Source organism: Punctularia strigosozonata (genome assembly GCF_000264995.1).
Source record: "Punctularia strigosozonata HHB-11173 SS5 unplaced genomic scaffold PUNSTscaffold_4, whole genome shotgun sequence".
NCBI classification, from domain to species: Eukaryota; Fungi; Basidiomycota; class Agaricomycetes; order Corticiales; family Punctulariaceae; genus Punctularia; species Punctularia strigosozonata.
In genome coordinates, this window is record NW_006767436.1 from 29,268 (window position 1) to 46,028 (window position 16,761).

At 57.0% G+C, this 16,761-nt stretch overlaps 7 protein-coding genes across 7 annotated transcripts in view; 6 read left to right on the forward strand and 1 right to left on the reverse strand.

Moving 5' to 3' along the window:
- PUNSTDRAFT_65618 (carbohydrate esterase family 8 protein) overlaps positions 1-1,259 on the reverse strand; it is a gene marked incomplete at both ends in the record, with an annotated part of 2,350 nt that extends 1,091 nt beyond the window's left edge. The window contains 6 exons of the mRNA XM_007381586.1: positions 12-141; positions 202-223; positions 317-473; positions 589-831; positions 905-990; positions 1,046-1,259. Of these exons, the coding sequence (XP_007381648.1) occupies positions 12-141; positions 202-223; positions 317-473; positions 589-831; positions 905-990; positions 1,046-1,259 (852 nt within the window). The remainder of the gene's footprint in view (positions 1-11; positions 142-201; positions 224-316; positions 474-588; positions 832-904; positions 991-1,045) is intronic.
- A 547-nt stretch (positions 1,260-1,806) lies between these two features.
- On the forward strand, positions 1,807-4,296 carry PUNSTDRAFT_119236 (uncharacterized protein; the record flags this gene model as incomplete). Its single annotated transcript, XM_007381587.1, has 4 exons — positions 1,807-2,032; positions 2,195-3,145; positions 3,202-3,842; positions 3,926-4,296. 4 exons carry the CDS (start codon positions 1,807-1,809, stop codon positions 4,121-4,123), a joined length of 2,016 nt encoding a protein of 671 aa, XP_007381649.1. The 3' UTR covers positions 4,124-4,296.
- Positions 4,297-5,515: 1,219 nt separating this feature from the next.
- On the forward strand, positions 5,516-5,961 carry PUNSTDRAFT_37888 (uncharacterized protein; the record flags this gene model as incomplete). Its single annotated transcript, XM_007381588.1, has 2 exons — positions 5,516-5,605; positions 5,656-5,961. Coding segments are annotated over 2 exons (396 nt in total), but the record flags the coding sequence as incomplete, so codon positions are not given.
- Positions 5,962-8,224: 2,263 nt separating this feature from the next.
- On the forward strand, positions 8,225-9,397 carry PUNSTDRAFT_125141 (uncharacterized protein; the record flags this gene model as incomplete). Its single annotated transcript, XM_007381589.1, has 1 exon — positions 8,225-9,397. The coding sequence occupies one exon, from the start codon at positions 8,225-8,227 to the stop codon at positions 9,395-9,397; it is 1,173 nt and encodes a 390-aa protein (XP_007381651.1).
- Positions 9,398-9,950: 553 nt separating this feature from the next.
- PUNSTDRAFT_50856 (uncharacterized protein) lies at positions 9,951-11,753 on the forward strand. Its single transcript, XM_007381590.1, has 5 exons — positions 9,951-10,090; positions 10,151-10,274; positions 10,331-10,622; positions 10,690-10,908; positions 10,986-11,753. Exons 1-5 carry the CDS (start codon positions 9,999-10,001, stop codon positions 11,165-11,167), a joined length of 909 nt encoding a protein of 302 aa, XP_007381652.1. The 5' UTR covers positions 9,951-9,998; the 3' UTR covers positions 11,168-11,753.
- PUNSTDRAFT_63681 (hydrophobin-251) lies at positions 11,746-12,222 on the forward strand (the record flags this gene model as incomplete). Its single annotated transcript, XM_007381591.1, has 3 exons — positions 11,746-11,880; positions 11,955-12,113; positions 12,175-12,222. Coding segments are annotated over 3 exons (342 nt in total), but the record flags the coding sequence as incomplete, so codon positions are not given.
- A 2,117-nt stretch (positions 12,223-14,339) lies between these two features.
- Positions 14,340-16,703, forward strand: PUNSTDRAFT_142255 (uncharacterized protein; the record flags this gene model as incomplete). The annotated part of the gene is made up of 6 exons (XM_007381592.1): positions 14,340-14,501; positions 14,557-14,699; positions 14,759-14,915; positions 14,970-15,068; positions 15,124-15,146; positions 15,197-16,703. Coding segments are annotated over 6 exons (2,091 nt in total), but the record flags the coding sequence as incomplete, so codon positions are not given.
- Between the last annotated feature and the right edge of the window lie 58 nt (positions 16,704-16,761).

Below are 16,761 nucleotides of genomic sequence, written 5' to 3' on the forward strand. Positions count from 1 at the left end.
GGGGGGCGTACGCGGATGATGGCAGAGTTGGCGATGTAGGCGCCGTACGGGTTGCCGGGGGCGTCGGTGAGGTTGGTGCCCTTCCAGGCGACGAGGCCGCCGCCGCAGGCCCTGTTGGCGAGCACGACGCGTTCGAACCAACTTTAGAAGAGCATGCAGACGTCAAGCTGTTTACTTATCGTACGAACGATGTGGGCTTACGCGGTGCCGAAGCCGAACAGGTCTGCGAAAAAGAGGAAGAAAAAGAATTTAAAAAAAACAACATCGAGAAGGTAAGTTCGAGGATGAAGGTGACGCGAGTGGAGGTATACGGTACAGTCGGTTTGGCCGTAGACGATCGAATCGACGACGTACGTGCTCCCGTTCCGACCGGTGTACCACGTGTCTTGGTAGCTAGCGAACGAGCAGCCGTAGAAGGACGCGTTCGCGTACGATACGTCCGTCACGAGCGCTTGCGAGATCGCGTAGTTGGCCTGTTTTATACATATCAACAATCTCGGTTTAGCATATCCGAACGAGTGGAATATATGCGCTCTATCTGGAGAAAAACGAAACAAAAGGGGGATAAAATCAGAGGGGGACGCATACGGCGAGGTTGGCAAAGTCAACGTTGTAGGTCCGGAAGTCGACGTTGCCGAAATGGGGTTGGAGAGGGGCGCCGGTAGGGCCGGAGCCGATGAGCGCGCCGGCGGCGTTGGGCGACACAACGAGCACGGCGGAGGAGGCGTCGTCTTGGCCGGTGTGCACGAAGGAATCGTTGGAGATGCGGACGAGGTTGGAGAGGGCGGAGGCGTTCGTTGGAGTGAGCGACGTGTTGGCGGGCAGTTGGCCCTGGTATGTGTAGGTTAGGACAAGTGCAAGAGGGGAGGGAGGAGGTCCGAGGGAGGGAGGGGTTCGGACGTACGAGTAGGGTGAGGGACGCTGTGCGGGTGACGTTGACGGTTTCGTGGTAGTCGCCGGCGCCGAGGAGTATGGTGGCGGGAACGCCTTCTTTTCTGTACGAGAAATAGAGAATCAATTGGACGTGTCTCGGAGGAATTGGGACGCGCATACAGGGAGTCGACGGCTGCTTGAATGGAGGAGAAGTTGGCGCGCGCGTCGTTCGCCGAGACGAAGAGAGTGCCGGGTGGGCATCCGAGGAGCGGAGAGACCGATGAGCCCTTCTGGACCTGGCAGGGTAAGTAGGTCGGGGAGAGCCCATTTGTGGGGGTCAGTAGCAGCACGAAAAGGATGAGGCGGGTGAGCGATATCCGAGGCATGACGCCCATCTTTGCGAGAACTAGGGCTACAGGAGTGATGTTCGCGTCTCCTCTGGATCATCTTATATAGACAGCTGAGGTGCACGCGAATAGATGATAAGTGCAGCTGTCGGCCCGCAGGGCTCCGTCGACGGTGTCTGATCCAGCGCAGGTGACCATAGGATCCTTGGATTCCCCAGACTGACGCAAAGGCGGACGCAAGTCGGATTATATGCGTTCAGAATGGCATCATCGGTCTCCGAGGTATGTAAAACTTGCAGCGCCGATCTCCAGAGGAATTCCAGAGCACCCGTGCGGTGTGAAGGTCCTGATCGCGCTCAAATCGACCATTCGACGACCACTTGCACGTTCGTCGTCCACAAGAATAATAAAAGAAAGCGCGCCGTGGCCATCGGCGGGTCGTGGCTCGCGAGGAGGAGGTGGTGGCCGTCCTGCAAGCCGTCGAGCCGTGGGAGCACACGCGTCGAGGTCGCTACTGAACGCCAGCCGCCGAAATTTGGTGATTCATTCACCACCGCCGCCTTCCCCTGCATTCCCTCACCACGCCATGTCGCGTCCCCAGTCCCGCCCCGCCACCACCGCGTCCCCCGCCCCGAAGCCCGTCCCCGGCCAGCCGCCGTACCAGGTCAATACCCAGACAAAAGTCATCGACACCACCCACGGACGCCTGCTCTGCATTGCCGACATACGCGGCAAGCTTTCCTCCCTCAATGACCTCGCACGCGAGGCGAACGCGAAGGCCATCATACACACAGGAGATTTTGGCTTCTTTGGTGAGCGTTCGGTCTCTTTGTTCGCGAGAATGCGGATCCTGTGTCGCGTCCGATTTGCGGGTTGCGTATACGGTCGGTGGCGTGCGTAGCGGACGTGCCACGGCTTTTCTTACGTGCTCGGGCCCCAGTCGATCGTATGCTGACTATATCTCGCATACCCAGAGGCCAACAGTCTCGACCGCATCAACGACCGCACCCTCCGCCACCTCACGCAATATTCGCCGCTCATCCCCAACGCGCAACGCACGCACCTCCTCGCCCCGGACAACCCGCCATCCGCCATCCGACAGACGGTCACCATCTCCCTCCTCTCCGAATTCCCCCTCCTCCTCTCCGGCCAGATCAAGCTCCACGTGCCCGTCTTCACCCTCTGGGGCGCGTGCGAGGACGTGCAGGTCCTCGAGAAGTTCCGCTCCGGGGCGTACGCGGTCGAGAACCTGCACGTCGTCGACGAGGCGACGACGCGCTGCCTCGACGTCGGCGGCGTCAAGCTGCGCCTGCTCGGGCTCGGCGGCGCGCTCGTGCCGCACAAGATGTTCGACAACGGGGACGGGTCCGCGACGATCGCGGGCGGCCAGGGCACGATGTGGACGACGGCGCTGCAGATCGGCGAGCTCGTGGACACGGCGCAGCGCGTGTTCGACCCGACCGAGACCCGGCTGCTGCTCACGCACGCCTCGCCCGGGCGCGAGGGCCTCGTCGCGCAGCTCGCGCTCGTCGTCAAGGCCGACCTCACCATCTCCGCCGGCCTCCACTTCCGCTACGCGAGCTCGTACAACGAGTTCAGCGTCCAGCCCGACTTTGAGGGCTTCCGCCGCAAACTGCTCGTCGGCAAGGACAGCTACGAGCGCGTGTGGGAGAGCGTCAAGGGCCAGGTCGACGCCGTCATCGACGAGCACCAGCGCGTCCTCCTCGACAAGTTCCTCTCCGTCGTCGAGCGCGTCCCCGCCGCGCAGGGCGGGGCCGGCGCCCCCGTCGGGCCCGGCGCCGGCATGACGGGCGAAGAACCCGCGTGGAAGAACACGTGGAACTGGAACCTGTGCGACGCCGCCTACGGCTCGCTCGTCCTCGACATCAAGGAGGGCCGGGTCAGCGCCGAGCTCAAGAGCCAAGGTTCGTACACCATCCTCCTTCGTCATCCAGACGACCCGCTGACGCTTCTCGTGCAGGGTTCAATTACGCGTACAGGCGCACCGCTACCGTACAAGCCACCCCGGCCTCCGCAACAGCGCCGCTGCCGCCCGCTGCACCCGCAGACAACAAGACGACCAACCCCGACCGGGCGACCGCCCCGAGCACCGCGCAAGCGTCCGCCGCCGCCTCGGGCCGCGCGACGCCCGCGCCCGCGAACGGGACCGCGACGCCGCCGGCTGACAAGGCCGAGCGCGAGCGGCTGAAGAAGCAGCAGAAGAAGGAGCGCAAGCAGGCCGAGCGCGAGGCGGCGCGCGAGCAGGAGAAAGCGGAGAAGGAGAAGGAGGGCGGGGCGAAGGAGGGCGAGAAGGAGAAGGAGAAGGAGAAGAAGGACGAGCAGCCATCGACTTCCGGCGCGGAGCCGGCGTCGCCCGCGACGGAGAGCGCGGGCGCGCGGACGCCCGTGAACCGCAAGCCGCCGCGCCACCCGTGGACGCTGTTCGTGCGCCTGCAGGAGCCGGCGGAGGAGCCCGAGCTCCGCACGTTCTTCGCCGCGTCGGCCGCGGGCATCACCCGCGTCACGTACCCGCAGACGTACGCCGGCCGGGCGCGGAAGATCGCGTACGTCGAGTTCGGGGACGAGGAGGCGATGAAGGCCGGGCTCGAGGGCCATGCCGAGGTCGGTGTCGGAATCGCGCCTTGTAATCCCGCCTTCACGCGATCGCTGACACCTTTTTTGTCCTTTTTTTTCATTCTTGACAGAAATATAAGGAGACGGTGCCGGAGGTGAAGATCGCGCAGGATCGGGAGCAGCGTGAAGGACAGGAAGGTTACAGGGGGCGCGGACGCGGACGAGGCCGTGGTGGGTTCGCGGCGCGCGGGTTCGCCGCTGCCGGCCTCACGCGGGGCGGCGGCCCGCCCAAACCCAACGGCGGCGGCGCGGGCGGCGATGGCGCTTGAAAAAAAAGGACGAGGGAGTGTCGATAGTTGGGAGGGAGGAAGAAGGGTTTTCGTTGTTTCTGCTCGTTGATACGAAGTTGTCTGCCTATCGTGGTATGCTCTTTAATCCTCATCTTTTGTGCGGTTTTGAGATGTTTGTATGTTGTTTGTTGTCCTTCGTCTGTATATGTCACTTTTGCGCGTTGGTTCTTCTCTCGCCTCTGACACTGTGGGTGCTGCGATGGCATCGCGTATGCCGGCTACACATGGCAGCTAGCGTCTCTCCCTCGTCCCTAAGCTTTGCTTCAGCTTCCACGATCTCACCGTAGCCTTCCCTGAATAAAGCTATGTACATTGTTCCGCGTTCCTGCGCTATAACACATTTACAGCTTGACCACGAGGCGGCCATACAGCAGTATAAATCCGCACCGGCCGGATCACTGGCCTCCTCGTCAAGCATATCGCTTCCCCCGCCCTGTTTTCGTACAACAACGATAATCGTTGGCTTCGCGCTCATAAAATCCACGCAGAAAGAGTCTAGGACCTTCAGGGCTTTTTGACGCGGACGTTGCGACTGAACCGAGTTTCGTGGCGCCAACTCTTGAATTACTGCTATGGATTTGGATGGTCAGGCACATGCACACGTAACGCTGGAATGTGCGTCCATCCTATTCGCTTCTGCGATCGTCACGGCTGAAGGGGTGCATACAATCTTAAGCCGGGCGTTCTGAGGCCTTTGACCCCGGCTCGACGACGGAAAACCCTCCTAATCATCGTCAACGCCAACCAGGGACGTTTGGTGACGTGAGTAGTCGATTCTTCCGTCTCGAGCATACTGAACATGCTCGTACATAGCGCGAGGTCAATGATTTCCTCAGGACAATCTTGCCAGAGATAAGAAATGCCATAGCCTTGTCTGCGTCCCCGGAAACAGAGTCGACGAAGGGAGGGCCAAGGTTCGTCCGATTAGCCTTGATATCTACGTGCTATACCACTAAAGCGTGATATCCACATTCTGCAGAGGCATAGATAAAGAGCAACAGAAACATGTTACCTTTCTCAATCCTCAGGTTTCAAATGAACAGCACAAGGAACCGGCGGAGAGTAGTACGCGACTTCCGAACTTGAATCAGTGGGGATGGCATCTGACTTTGATTCATAGATGTATTGGCGCCTGTTTCTGCCAAAGCTCCTTCGGGGACGACGAGCGCATCACGGCCTGGGCTTGTCAACACCCATGATCGGCGGACCGATTCCGACACACGGAGGTTGGGCTACACAGCGACCCCTATATGCTATATTAACGTGTATACTGTGTTTTCCAGACATAAATCAAAGAAGAGCGCTCTCGAACATCCAGGCGGGCAGCCTTTGTCTCCTCAAACCAAGGCGGACGCAGAAGAGGTGTTGAGTGCTTGGTCAACTTGCGCGGCGCGTGTCCGCGAGCATGATATAGTGATGCTGAAAAGATGGCAAGATGAAATGGATACCCTTCTGATCTTCGTCAGTTGCCCATTATCGTCCATTTGATACCGCGCTCATTACTTGACTAGGCTGGTCTATCCTCGGCCGTGTTTACCGCCTTCGTGATCGAAAGTTGGCCAATGCTGCAGGCTGACCCGACGACAGTCACAACGCAGATTTTGCTCCGCATCTCCCAGCAACTCGGAAGTTTGACCGTCAACACTGCATTCGTGAACTCGACTGTTCCTCCTTTCTCGTCCATGGAAGGGCTAGAGCTACCAACAGCACCGTCCTCTCCCAGCGTCAGAATCAACATTCTTTGGTTTTTCAGCCTGACGTTGTCGCTCGTGTCTGCCCTCGGTTCCATCCTCATCAAACAGTGGGTTCGCGAGTATAGCACAATATTCGACACATCCCATCCTCAGGACGGTATGCGACTGCGTCAACTACGCTATGACGGCTTGAAGCGGTGGGGAGTCCCTCAGATGATCACTCTCCTTCCCATGCTACTGCAGCTTGCCATCGCTTTGTTCCTGTGTGGACTCCTGGACTTGTTGTGGAGGCTGGATCGCACCGTCGCGATTGCCTTGACAGCGTTAATCTCAGCCTCTCTTGGAGGCGTCATCGCCACAATCCTCTGGCCATCCTTCAGTCCCGACTGCGCGTACAAGTCTCCCGCAGCGTGGGCTTTCCTAAAAACGAGCCTGGTCTACAGGGGCGTGATGGGCCGGTGTTTGGAACTCTTGTCTCGCTGTGTCATTCTGGTAGAGTCTTACATTGGTCGAAGTTTCGGAGTGTCGTCGAGAATTGCGTCTACCGCTCGCTATTTGTTAACGACATTTCGGCGGTGCAAGAGCTGGTCTGACCATGACATGATCACCCTTCGAATACTGGAGAAGTCGCGGTCCTCGCAGCAGAGCCACGGGTTTACCATGGCTCTGACCGGGCGGGCGCTAGTGTGGGTCTGCTCGCACTTCAGCGACTATGGTGTGTCAACATTGATGCGACCATGTATTGACGCGCTGGATGCCGATCAACGGGCAAATGTTATTTTCACTATTATAATCCGCCAACTCGGATTCCATAATCTCCACTCCTTCCGGACATCGCTCAAGTATGACGGCGGCCTGATAGTGCGGAACCAGTGGTTCTGGGGCTCAAAGGCGAAACAGATTGGACAGAGCCACGAATTGCAACTGCTAGTCGACCTGGCACCTCTCGCTGTTCACATGGATGGCCGAGATTCCGAGATATCTCTACTGGATATCGTCTTGTTATTGCAACAGCTCGTACCGGAGCTGCCGCGTCGCTCGGCTGAATTTGACGCAAAATATCTACGGCTTCTGTCTGGAGATCTCTGGACTTTGGACCTCACGACCGAGTTTGGCATGAACGTACAGAAGGCCGCCGCGAGGGCGCTTCTCGGATTTTCCAAGCATGACATCAGACCACGAGTGGATTCAGACAGCGAGTTTATTGTGTTGCATCGATGATCGCACCATCTGACATTATTTCAGCCCTCGTTAGACTCCTCAAGCTCGTCTCACAGATCCAGGATTTGTCAAAGGCAGGCAAACAACATCATACCCACGCAATATTCCGTGACATTATCTCTGGAACCCTGGAGCTTCTTCGTTCCAATCGCCTTCCTTCGTACGGCCGACCGGAAGGCGTGACGACGTTGCTTGCTGTACGACGGGCTGTGGAAGCTTTAGCTGAGATTTCGTTCAACGAGAACGATGACGGAAAGCTGGCTTATCCACTCGAAGTCAGAGAAGAGTGGTTTTCCATTATTCTGCATGTTGCGAAACGTCACAAGGACATCTTGTCTCCACAGTTTACTAAGATTCTCAACCAAGGACTCCGCAAGGGCGCTCATCGAGAGACCCCTGCAGTACGCGAGCTTCTGGAGATTCCGTATCTCCAAAACACCGAGAAACCACTCCTCAAGCTAGCCTGCGCTGTCGGAGAGGCTCTTGACGGCGAGAAGTCTTATCCACGCACGAAGTCAGTTTTGGTGGAGATATCGAGAGATATTCGATCCAATCGACGACATGCCGCCCTTGCTAAAGCGGTAGATCCCACGGTAAAGCTCATCCGATTCATACAGGAAAACTCGGAGCTGTCTCGTAATGATCGGCACGGACTCGTTCTGCAGGCTATCGTTCTGCTCGACGAACTCGCACGCTCCGCGCTAGCACAAACGCTCGAAGGATCGACGTTCATGTCAGAATATGCGTCATTCCTTGCGCATCTAATATTGTATAGCTCAAGCCCTACGTTGAAATGGCGCTGCGCCAACTCATTGCAGTTGCTCTCGTTCGGCGAGCAATTCAACATGGACCCAGTGGGTGGGTGCTATCATGCGTTTGACAAAGCGAGATACCATGCTCATCGACGTCGGCGTCAGCTGCGGGCAAGGTTGTGCAGGCATCGTCGCGGATCCCTATGACTGCGCCTAGCGCATGGCGTGATGAGCGAGAACTCGAACGAGACGTTACCACAGCGGCACTCAGAGCAATCTCCATTTGTCCAGGAGCGTTCGAAGGGGATGAAGTGGCATCCAAATTACGTATTTTATTAGAACGGCAAGCCGTCCTGGCGGAGCGGAACAACCAAGAGAATGTCCGTTGCGAGATCCCACCAGATTGTCTGCTCATGATTGCCAGGGCACGCAAGGAACTCCTTCCGCTACGACTTGTCAAGGCCCTCCATGCCGCGGACAGTCTCGGCCTCGTTGATAGAACGCCGCTGGGAATCTGGCTCCCGTGGCACGTCCTACTCCCTTTCAACGTGGAGGAACGCAAGACCCCTGCCATTACCTTGCTCATGCGTCTCTACCGCGCCGAACTTGGCATGGAGTCCCCGGTACAGCAGTCTGCTGCCGGACCAGAACGGCCTCCAGATCCCTCTAACGTGGTCCTTGATCATATATCATCTAGTCCGCAAAAGGACAATAGGAACACGTCGGAATTCTTCAAGGCAGCGGATGTCGAACTAGAAGGCTGGATTAGCGGTTTCAATGTGGGCTACAGGCCGCTAGAATCCGGTCAAGTCAGCGTCGACGCTGGCGTCACGGGAAACCCTGTCGATATGGATGTCACGGAGGCGTTCAGAAGGGCCTGGTTCCAGGTGTTTGTCCGCAATGCTCACAATCGCAACAACTACCTCGTCCCTGCCCTATACCAGGCTGTTCAGCGCGGAGAGATATGGGATCAAAATATCGCTCACATGATAGAGCGGCTCTACGAGGAAGATGTTGAGAGTCGTACTCAACAAATGAATCATTCACGCCTGTACCCAGAGGAGGGAAGTCAGGACGTCGGAACACTCGAAGACCTAGACGGCGTTTTGGCTGAGGCGCCGCCTCCATCAGACGGGCTTGGTGACGTACCAATTATGGATGAAGAGTTCTCGCCACTCCCTACGGCTGATCATGGTACTTATACATCATCTAACAACCATACTGTGGGCGTAGAGTTAGAGTACCCGGGAACTCAAGAAGTATCTGATGGGCCGGCAGCAGACTCGAACACAGGCGTTGCACCACAAGATATTGCTGACCTTCATGGGTTTATAACAGAGCTGCTCCATGAACCGGAAGAGACATCGAACATAGGTAACGACACACAGGGCTCTGTGCAGGAGAAGGTGATGGATCCTCAGAGGGACAGCGCTAGCGATAGTGATCCATCAACACCCAAGAGATCGCAACATCTCGATGCCCCGAACGGGCCTGTTGGTGTCATATCGATAAAGCAGACAGCAGGTGACGACCTGAGTCCGGCGCTGGGAGAGGCCGCTAGCTCTGTCAACCGCATCGCCTTCTGAAGGTGGGCTGCAACCGCAATCTTGGACATCAGCTCACGCTCGTTCTAGATCTAGCGATGAGAACAACTCCAGACGAGCCAGTGAAAATTGATCTTGATTTGGCAGGTCTGCAGCCACCAGAACAATGGTCATCAGGTGGCACCCTGAATCTGTAGGGTGATAAGGGGAACGGAAAGAGAGGCAATGCGAGGGGATTGTGATTCGGCTGACGAACTCTTGGATTTAACAAAATCACCGATATTCATATAATTTTCGGACAATATGATTAGGTGTGCACCTCGCATACGGCGATGGGTCGACTTGAACGAAGTATGCGTCGGCAGAATGAGCCAAGGAAGGGCGATGCTGTGAACTGCCGTGATCCGCACCGATATCTGAGCGGTTTAGGAGAAAACAGGCCTGGCCATGTCATCAGCCGTAGCGCGGTAAGAGAGTGATTGGAATGATGAAAGAGAAGGACAGAGCGAGATGAACTCGGAACGGAGTCGCAAGTCGTAAAGAAAGGCGCAAATAAGCGCCCGCAGCCTGCCGAAACACGCGAGCGCCTCTTCCGCGGGCCCACCGACGCTCATCCTCATCCTCTCTCACTGGACTCTTGACGATGGCCGGACGAGCTGCTCTATTCGCATCCTTGCTGCCAGCAGCCCTCGCTTTCTCGGACACGCTCCCGGTCGTGGCATGGACGTCGCACAGGTACGCAATTGCTGCCTTGCTCAAGTTTCACGACTCAACCGTAGCATTACGCTCTACTAGATCCAGCTTGCTTGACTCCTTCGACACATCTCACGGCTCGAACCTCGCAAACGTCGTGGATCGTATCTTGTCGGCGGACGACCTATGCGCACATGATGCCGTGATTGTTGTGGACCAACCCGGCGTACGTCTAAGGAACCTCTGACGCACAGTCACATCCTGATCGTTTCTTGCGCGTAGCTTCACGCCTCGGACCTCCGTACTCTCGCACCCTCCACCCTTCTCGCGCAAAATCTTGCCAGCGCACCCTCCTCCCTCCAGCTGCCTTACGTCGCCCACTCAGGTGCCAACGCGCTGCGCACCAGCGCAGAACGACTCGCGGCCCGCTGCGGATCTTCCCTCACGCGAGTTTCGCCAGGCTCGTTTCCGGAGAAGCATGCCTCGTCGTCGAAGCACGTCGTGTGCGTCGATATGCCACATTTGATGCACGACGGGTCCGGCGCGGGGAGGAAGAACGCCGTCGCCACGCACGGTGCGCATATACCCGCTTTCTCTCGCCGTGGCACGTATAAATTGACTTTATCATGGTGCACCTGCAGAGGCGATGCTCTCGGACGCTCTGCACAACCTCGCCACGCTCTTCCCGGACCACCTCGTTCTCCTCACAGGCTCCGTACCCTCCTCGTCTCTCCGCAACCGTCAATTCGATTCGGACCCGGAACTCGCGCCCCTACCCGGACCCGTGGTCCCTCAATCTCTCCCGCCTCTTGAGAACGCAACTTCGCAGTTGGTCGCGCCCTCCAACGTTACCTTCGGTGGTACGTCACCCCCTCTCTCGTCCCCGCTTGTCCCAATCTTTCGCTCTGAACTCGTAAACTGAATGCGTGACGAGCAGACGGCATCTTCGCGCGTTACCAGCTGCTCACGACACCACTGATCACCTCGCTACTCGTTGCCTTCTTCGTCGTCGTGCCCGCCGTGATGCTTGGCATCTCAGCCCTCGCCTCCATTCAGGCGCCTCGCATGGACGCTCCCGGCGCGAAGGGTTTCAACGCGGACGTCAAGAAGAACCAGTAAATCCCCGGACGGCACCGTGCGCTCAGCGAAGGGCGCTAGGGATGGTGGACTCTCGGTATATTGTTTGTCGTTAAAGTTGCGCTTGGACTTTCCCAGCTGTCGTGCGTGCGTAGGTGTATATTCTAGCAAGAAATCGATAATTGCAATCGAGCAGGATTTTTTGCCCGAGGATACCGAAACATGGCCTGAAGAGAGGATGCCGCATGTCAGGAATCCAGCTAAGCGGCCGGTGTGCTGCGCCTCGGGTGACAATTGAAGAAGCACGTTCCCGAGACGTTTTCGCGTACGCGATCACTCTGATGGCTTCTTCTCCGTTCAATGAAGTCCTGCTTACCTCGCGGCGTCCAATCGGCGTAGGGCCCGGGACGCGACCGTGACGGAAATAGTATGATCGGCGGCGCTTGCAGAGCCCTTCACCGTCCTTCACGTTCGCGGCGAGGAACGCCGCACCATACGAGCACTTGGGTGCTGTTCTCTGACATACGACCTCTCAGACACAGAGGTATAAAAGAAGGGGGACTGGTCCACTCATCCCTCAGTCGAACAGTCGAGTTCAACGCACCCCAAGCAGCCCAACCCAAATCACCCTCCAGCCGTCCTCCGCAATGTTCGCTCGTTCGACCCTCTTCGTCGCCGCCGCCGCGCTCTTCGCCGTCGCCTCCGCCGACCAGTGCAACACCGGCTCTATCCAGTGCTGCAACTCCGTCCAGGAGGTAAGCCCCCCTCGGCGTTTTGGCCATGCTTGTCGACGATGATTCTGACGCTACGTTTCCTTTCGTTGTTTCAGAGTCACTCCGACGTCGTCTCTACGCTCGTGAGCCTTCTCGGCATCGACCTCAGCGGCGTCACCGGCCAAGTCGGCATGAACTGCAGCCCCATCTCCGGCGTCGGCGTGGGTGGCAACAGCTGCAACGCTGCTCCCGTTTGCTGCGAGAACAACAGCTTCGTACGTCCTGTCCTGTTTATGCCGCACATATCGATTGACGCTGACGTGACCTGGTCACCAGAACGGCCTGATCGCCCTTGGCTGCATTCCCATCAACGTTTCGCTTTGAACTTCGACTGCGATGACGGCCTAGATATACTCTATGAACTACCGCATAATATGAGATGAAGCAATTCATTCTTTTGCTCTCACTTATCGGGTGTGAATCACGAGCTGCTTTCCTGACTCCGAGCTCGATAATGCGCGTTCGTTTGCGGAGCCGTCGCTCGATTGCTCAACTGAACGCAGCTCGCATGATCGCTGAATTCGCATCGACTTGTCTCTCGCTCACTGGTCTTCATGGTTTGACGAAAAGACACTGCACAGGGGAATTGAAGGTGCTGCGGGGGGCGATAATGCATAATGCTAAGTACGTTCACTACACATCATGCGAGCGCGTATCCCGAGTCTGGTAGATGACTATCCAGACAGGTTGCGTGTACCCCCTCTGCTGTATCGAGGCTGAGATGGCGAATATGTGAGCGGTTGCGCGATTTTGAGCAGGCTATGTCACGTACACGTATGCTTCACGGAGGTGCGACACAAAGCTTCGGATTGAAAAAGCAAGGCGTCGTATCCTCGCCGCGCTCGGCGATATATCCCAAGTCTGATACACGGTGAGCGAGCCGTGATGTCGGAGCCTCACATTTACACGAACCTTTAGTTGCAACCGGTCCACAATTTACGCCGAGAGCGTGCAGTGCCAGTACGACGAAGAAGGCGAGGACTTTCATAATGTCAGGACAATGCGGTGTAACGAAGGTTGATCAGCTCTGGAGTGATCGAGAAGGTACCTCCAACCTGGTTCGAATTTATAGCCAGACGAAGGTCCCCGGCGACTCGTGCCCCTGCAGGAGCTGACCTACCAAATCCAGATGCCATTCAGAACGATACGCACTAGATTTCGTAGAGTCGATGCAGTCGCAGTCGGGTGATAGCATAGGGTGGCTGTCGAGGGTCGATGAAACACGGGCTTCGGACTCGTAGGGTGCCTGAAAACCAGCTTTATCGTCCGAAACCCGAGAGATGTCCGCAGCTGAAGTGAGCACTTCGGGCAATTCATGCTAGTAGGCTGTCGTGCCGTTGCAGATAAGCCGGAGAGCCAGCGGCGAGAATCTTGTCAGTGCATTTCTACGGAACTGCAAAGGCGTTCATCTGATGGCATGGCGCATAGTATAAAGAGCTTTACACGGTGACTCCGTATGGCGTCGTCGAAGTATTTCGTTGGACTATGATAGGTACCTGCAAGTAGTACACGATCAGCCTGGGTTACGCTCGATGGATGATATCGACCGGCCGGGGTACCGTTTCTCGTGTAGGTTGGCGCTATTGGAGGATTGCTTGGCGACATAGCCGTTTTTAAGGAGACGCTACGGACATGTACAGGGTGGCATTATAAATTTCACGCGCGAACGCAACGAAGACCGAGGATCAATGGTAAATCTGCGCCGCTGCGCGTACAGTTCAATGACCTGGCGCCCTCGAACTCGGGTCAACGAAGGGTTTTACTTGACCACCAACTACTTCTTGGCCTCGCCGCTCCAGATGCGGACCCGGTGTCAATGCGCGGGCAGAGCTCGAGTTACTACGCGCGCTCGAGATCTAGGTAGTGCGGATGGTGGGGGAACGTGGATGTGAAGCCAGCGAGTGGGGCACGTGGATGCGGCCGGAGGCGAAGCACCGAAGTACTGTACCTGTGGTGAGAACGACTGTCATTTCAAATTAGAGGCTGCTCTGTGGAAACTACCGGCGAGGGCGTGTACGGCTGCAGGTAGATGCGTTGGATGTAAGTCGGAGCTCTGTCGTGGTGTCGTACCGGATTGACTCACTCGTGTCATGTTCGCTATACAGTCTCCAATGGCTATCGGGACTGGCCTTGCACACATAATGAGGCCTGCGCATGTCCCAGCCGCTTTTCTCGTCCCTCCTACGTTTCTGAGTGACAGCGTGCATCCGAAGTACGTACACGCAGGAAGACGAATCCCAATGAAGGTACAATCGCCAGGCCGCATGCTGCCCAGGGTACTCACTAATGAACGCAGACGCCCAAGAAGCTCACCGCCTCGAACCTTCGTTCATAGCCCCATCGCCACGCAGTATCCGCCTGTAGCCTTATATCTCCTCCGTCGTCTGTTGGAGTCCCGTTCTAGTTTCCCTCGCACTCTCGCTATACCTCGTCTGCCCGTGATGAATGCTCACGAAGATCAGAGAGGGGAGAGGATAGATCGGGCGCTCGAGAGCGGAAAGACGTTCTTGTCCGTGCTGGAGGTCCTGACCGACGGCGCCGTTGTCTGCGGACCCCTCAAGGTCGCCGTCCAGCTCTCGAAGGGACTGCTCGAGGCTGTCGAGGTCTGTCCTTTGGTAGTTTGCATGTCGAAGACGCAGCTCTGACGCACCGCTGCAGAAAGCCCGGAAGAACCGGAAGGACTGCAAGGACCTCGCCCACGACACGTTCAAGTTGATTTTCATTATCGTCGAGGTTTTGAAGGGAAAGACCGACAAAGACGTACCCGAGCGCCTCAAGCTTCGTCTGGAAGATGTGGCTGAGTGCGTCGTACTGCTGTACAGCGGAGCACTTTCCCTCATGTCTATCAATGCGTCGATAGTGTCCTGCTGCAAGTAAAAGACGGTCTTGAGCAGCTAAAACTGAACAAAAACTTCTCGTTCGCATCGCTGTGCAAGGCGCTTCGGAGGCGTAACTTGGTGGCGGAGGAGATATCAGGATACCGAGATCAGATCAATGCGTGTCTACAACGTTTCCAGGTGCGATCGTTCACGTTGCAGTACCTATTGGACCTCATCATTCATTCAATACAGTTCGCCGTCACTAACAATCTTGTCCTGGACATGAGTATGGGTTTTGCGAGGCTCGAAGGCATGATCCATAACATCGGCGGGAACTTCGACGCATTCCCGGTTAGCTCTCTGCATTTCGAGCGCTTGATCCTATTCATTGATCATCTGCTTCCAGACCGCCGCCCCCGTCCTGCCAAAGTCAGTTGTCCGCTCGTCCTCCCTTTGCACGTGCTGACGGCTTCCTCCAGTCTTCCCATATCGTCCGTCAAACCTCCGCTTTACTTCTTCGGACGGGACGACCTCGTGACCGAACTGGTCGGCAAATTCACCGGGACCACCCAGCATCACGTCGCCCTTCTCGGCACTGGCGGCATCGGAAAGACTTCCGTCGCGTTGTCCGTCATAGACCACGAAACCGTCAAGTCAAAGCATCGCTGCTCCTTCATCCGTTGTGATCCCATCCTCACCGCCCCATCCCTCGTTCTCGCCATCATCCAGGGCATCACAGGCAGCAACGCCTCGCAAGGTGGTGATCTGGTCGCCAAACTCGAATTGACCTTGCGAGCTGCCGGCCCGGTCATCCTTGTCCTGGACAATTTCGAGAGTCCGTGGGATGCTGGAGGGACTCGAGGGGATCTTGGCGATGTGCTCCGCACGCTGACCGCGTTGCCGAATGTGCAGCTGATAGTGACCATGCGAGGTGATTCCCCGCCGGCAAAGGACAAGGTTCATTGGTCGCCCGTATTTCTCGAACCTTTGTCGTCTAGCTCTGCAAGGAAGCTGTTCCTGTCGGTGAATCCCGATACCCCGGAAGACGAGCATCTCGACCTCGATCGCCTCCTCGAGCAGTGCGGCGGCCTACCTCTAGCCATCAATCTGCTCGCCAACGTGAAGGGGACGTTGCCTTGCTCCAGCCTCCTGCGGCAATGGAAGACTCGGTCCACTTCCCTGCTCAAGGACGAGCACCAGTCTCCCACACGTCTCACAAGTCTAGACGTATCCATTTCTTTGTCCCTCCATTCTGCGGCGATGAAAAGCGTTCCAGAGGCGAAGGAACTGTTGGCCTTGATATGCCGGCTTCCCGACGGCATCAAAGGCGGGATCCAGCAGCTCATTGACATGGACCTCGGGCTGGAGGACGTGGATGGCGCTCTTGCGACTATACTTTCAGCTGCCTTGGCATTCAGGGGTCCTGACGGCAGCATCCAAGTGCTTTCGCCCATTCGTCAATACGTCTTGACACATCATGTCCTTGCGAAGCGGCAGTTAGAAGCATTGGTGCGCTATTACGTTGATCTGGTCAACGAACACGCCGACAAGGAACCTGGGGACGAGGGGTTCAAACATGCCTACGACATTCTCACGCCCGAGATGGGCAACATCATCTTCCTGTTCAAGGAGGAACTCAACCCGAACAAGGGCAACCCTCAAGCCATCGCTCGGGCAGCTTTCGAGTTCACCGCTTTTCAATACTGGTCACGGCCCTCGACCGAGCTCATCGATGTATTACTAGGAGATTGGGGCGACTATGACATGGGTGTTTCACATGCTGATGGCTTGATTGCCCGGGCAAAGATGTTGACGCGGATGGACAAGTATCCGCCAGCGCAGAATGACCTTGAAGCTGCCCTACAGGAGTCTAACCTGGCCGGCGACCAAGCGGCAGTGGGACGTTGTCAGCAAAGTTTGGGCGACATCCATCGCATGCGCCACGAGTACGACGAGGCGATCGAGAAGCTCACTCGGGCTCTCGAGGTGTTCTCCAAGATCGGAGACCGGCTCGGGGGCAGCGCAATGCCAGCAAAGCTTGGGC

Coding starts and splice junctions, on each gene's coding strand:
- PUNSTDRAFT_50856 (XM_007381590.1), top strand. CDS start 9,999: ATGGCCGGACGAGCTGCTCTATTCGCATCCTTGCTGCCAGCAGCCCTC. Junction 10,091..10,150: donor GTGGCATGGACGTCGCACAG/GTACGCAATTGC, acceptor ACGCTCTACTAG/ATCCAGCTTGCTTGACTCCT. Junction 10,275..10,330: donor TTGTTGTGGACCAACCCGGC/GTACGTCTAAGG, acceptor TCTTGCGCGTAG/CTTCACGCCTCGGACCTCCG.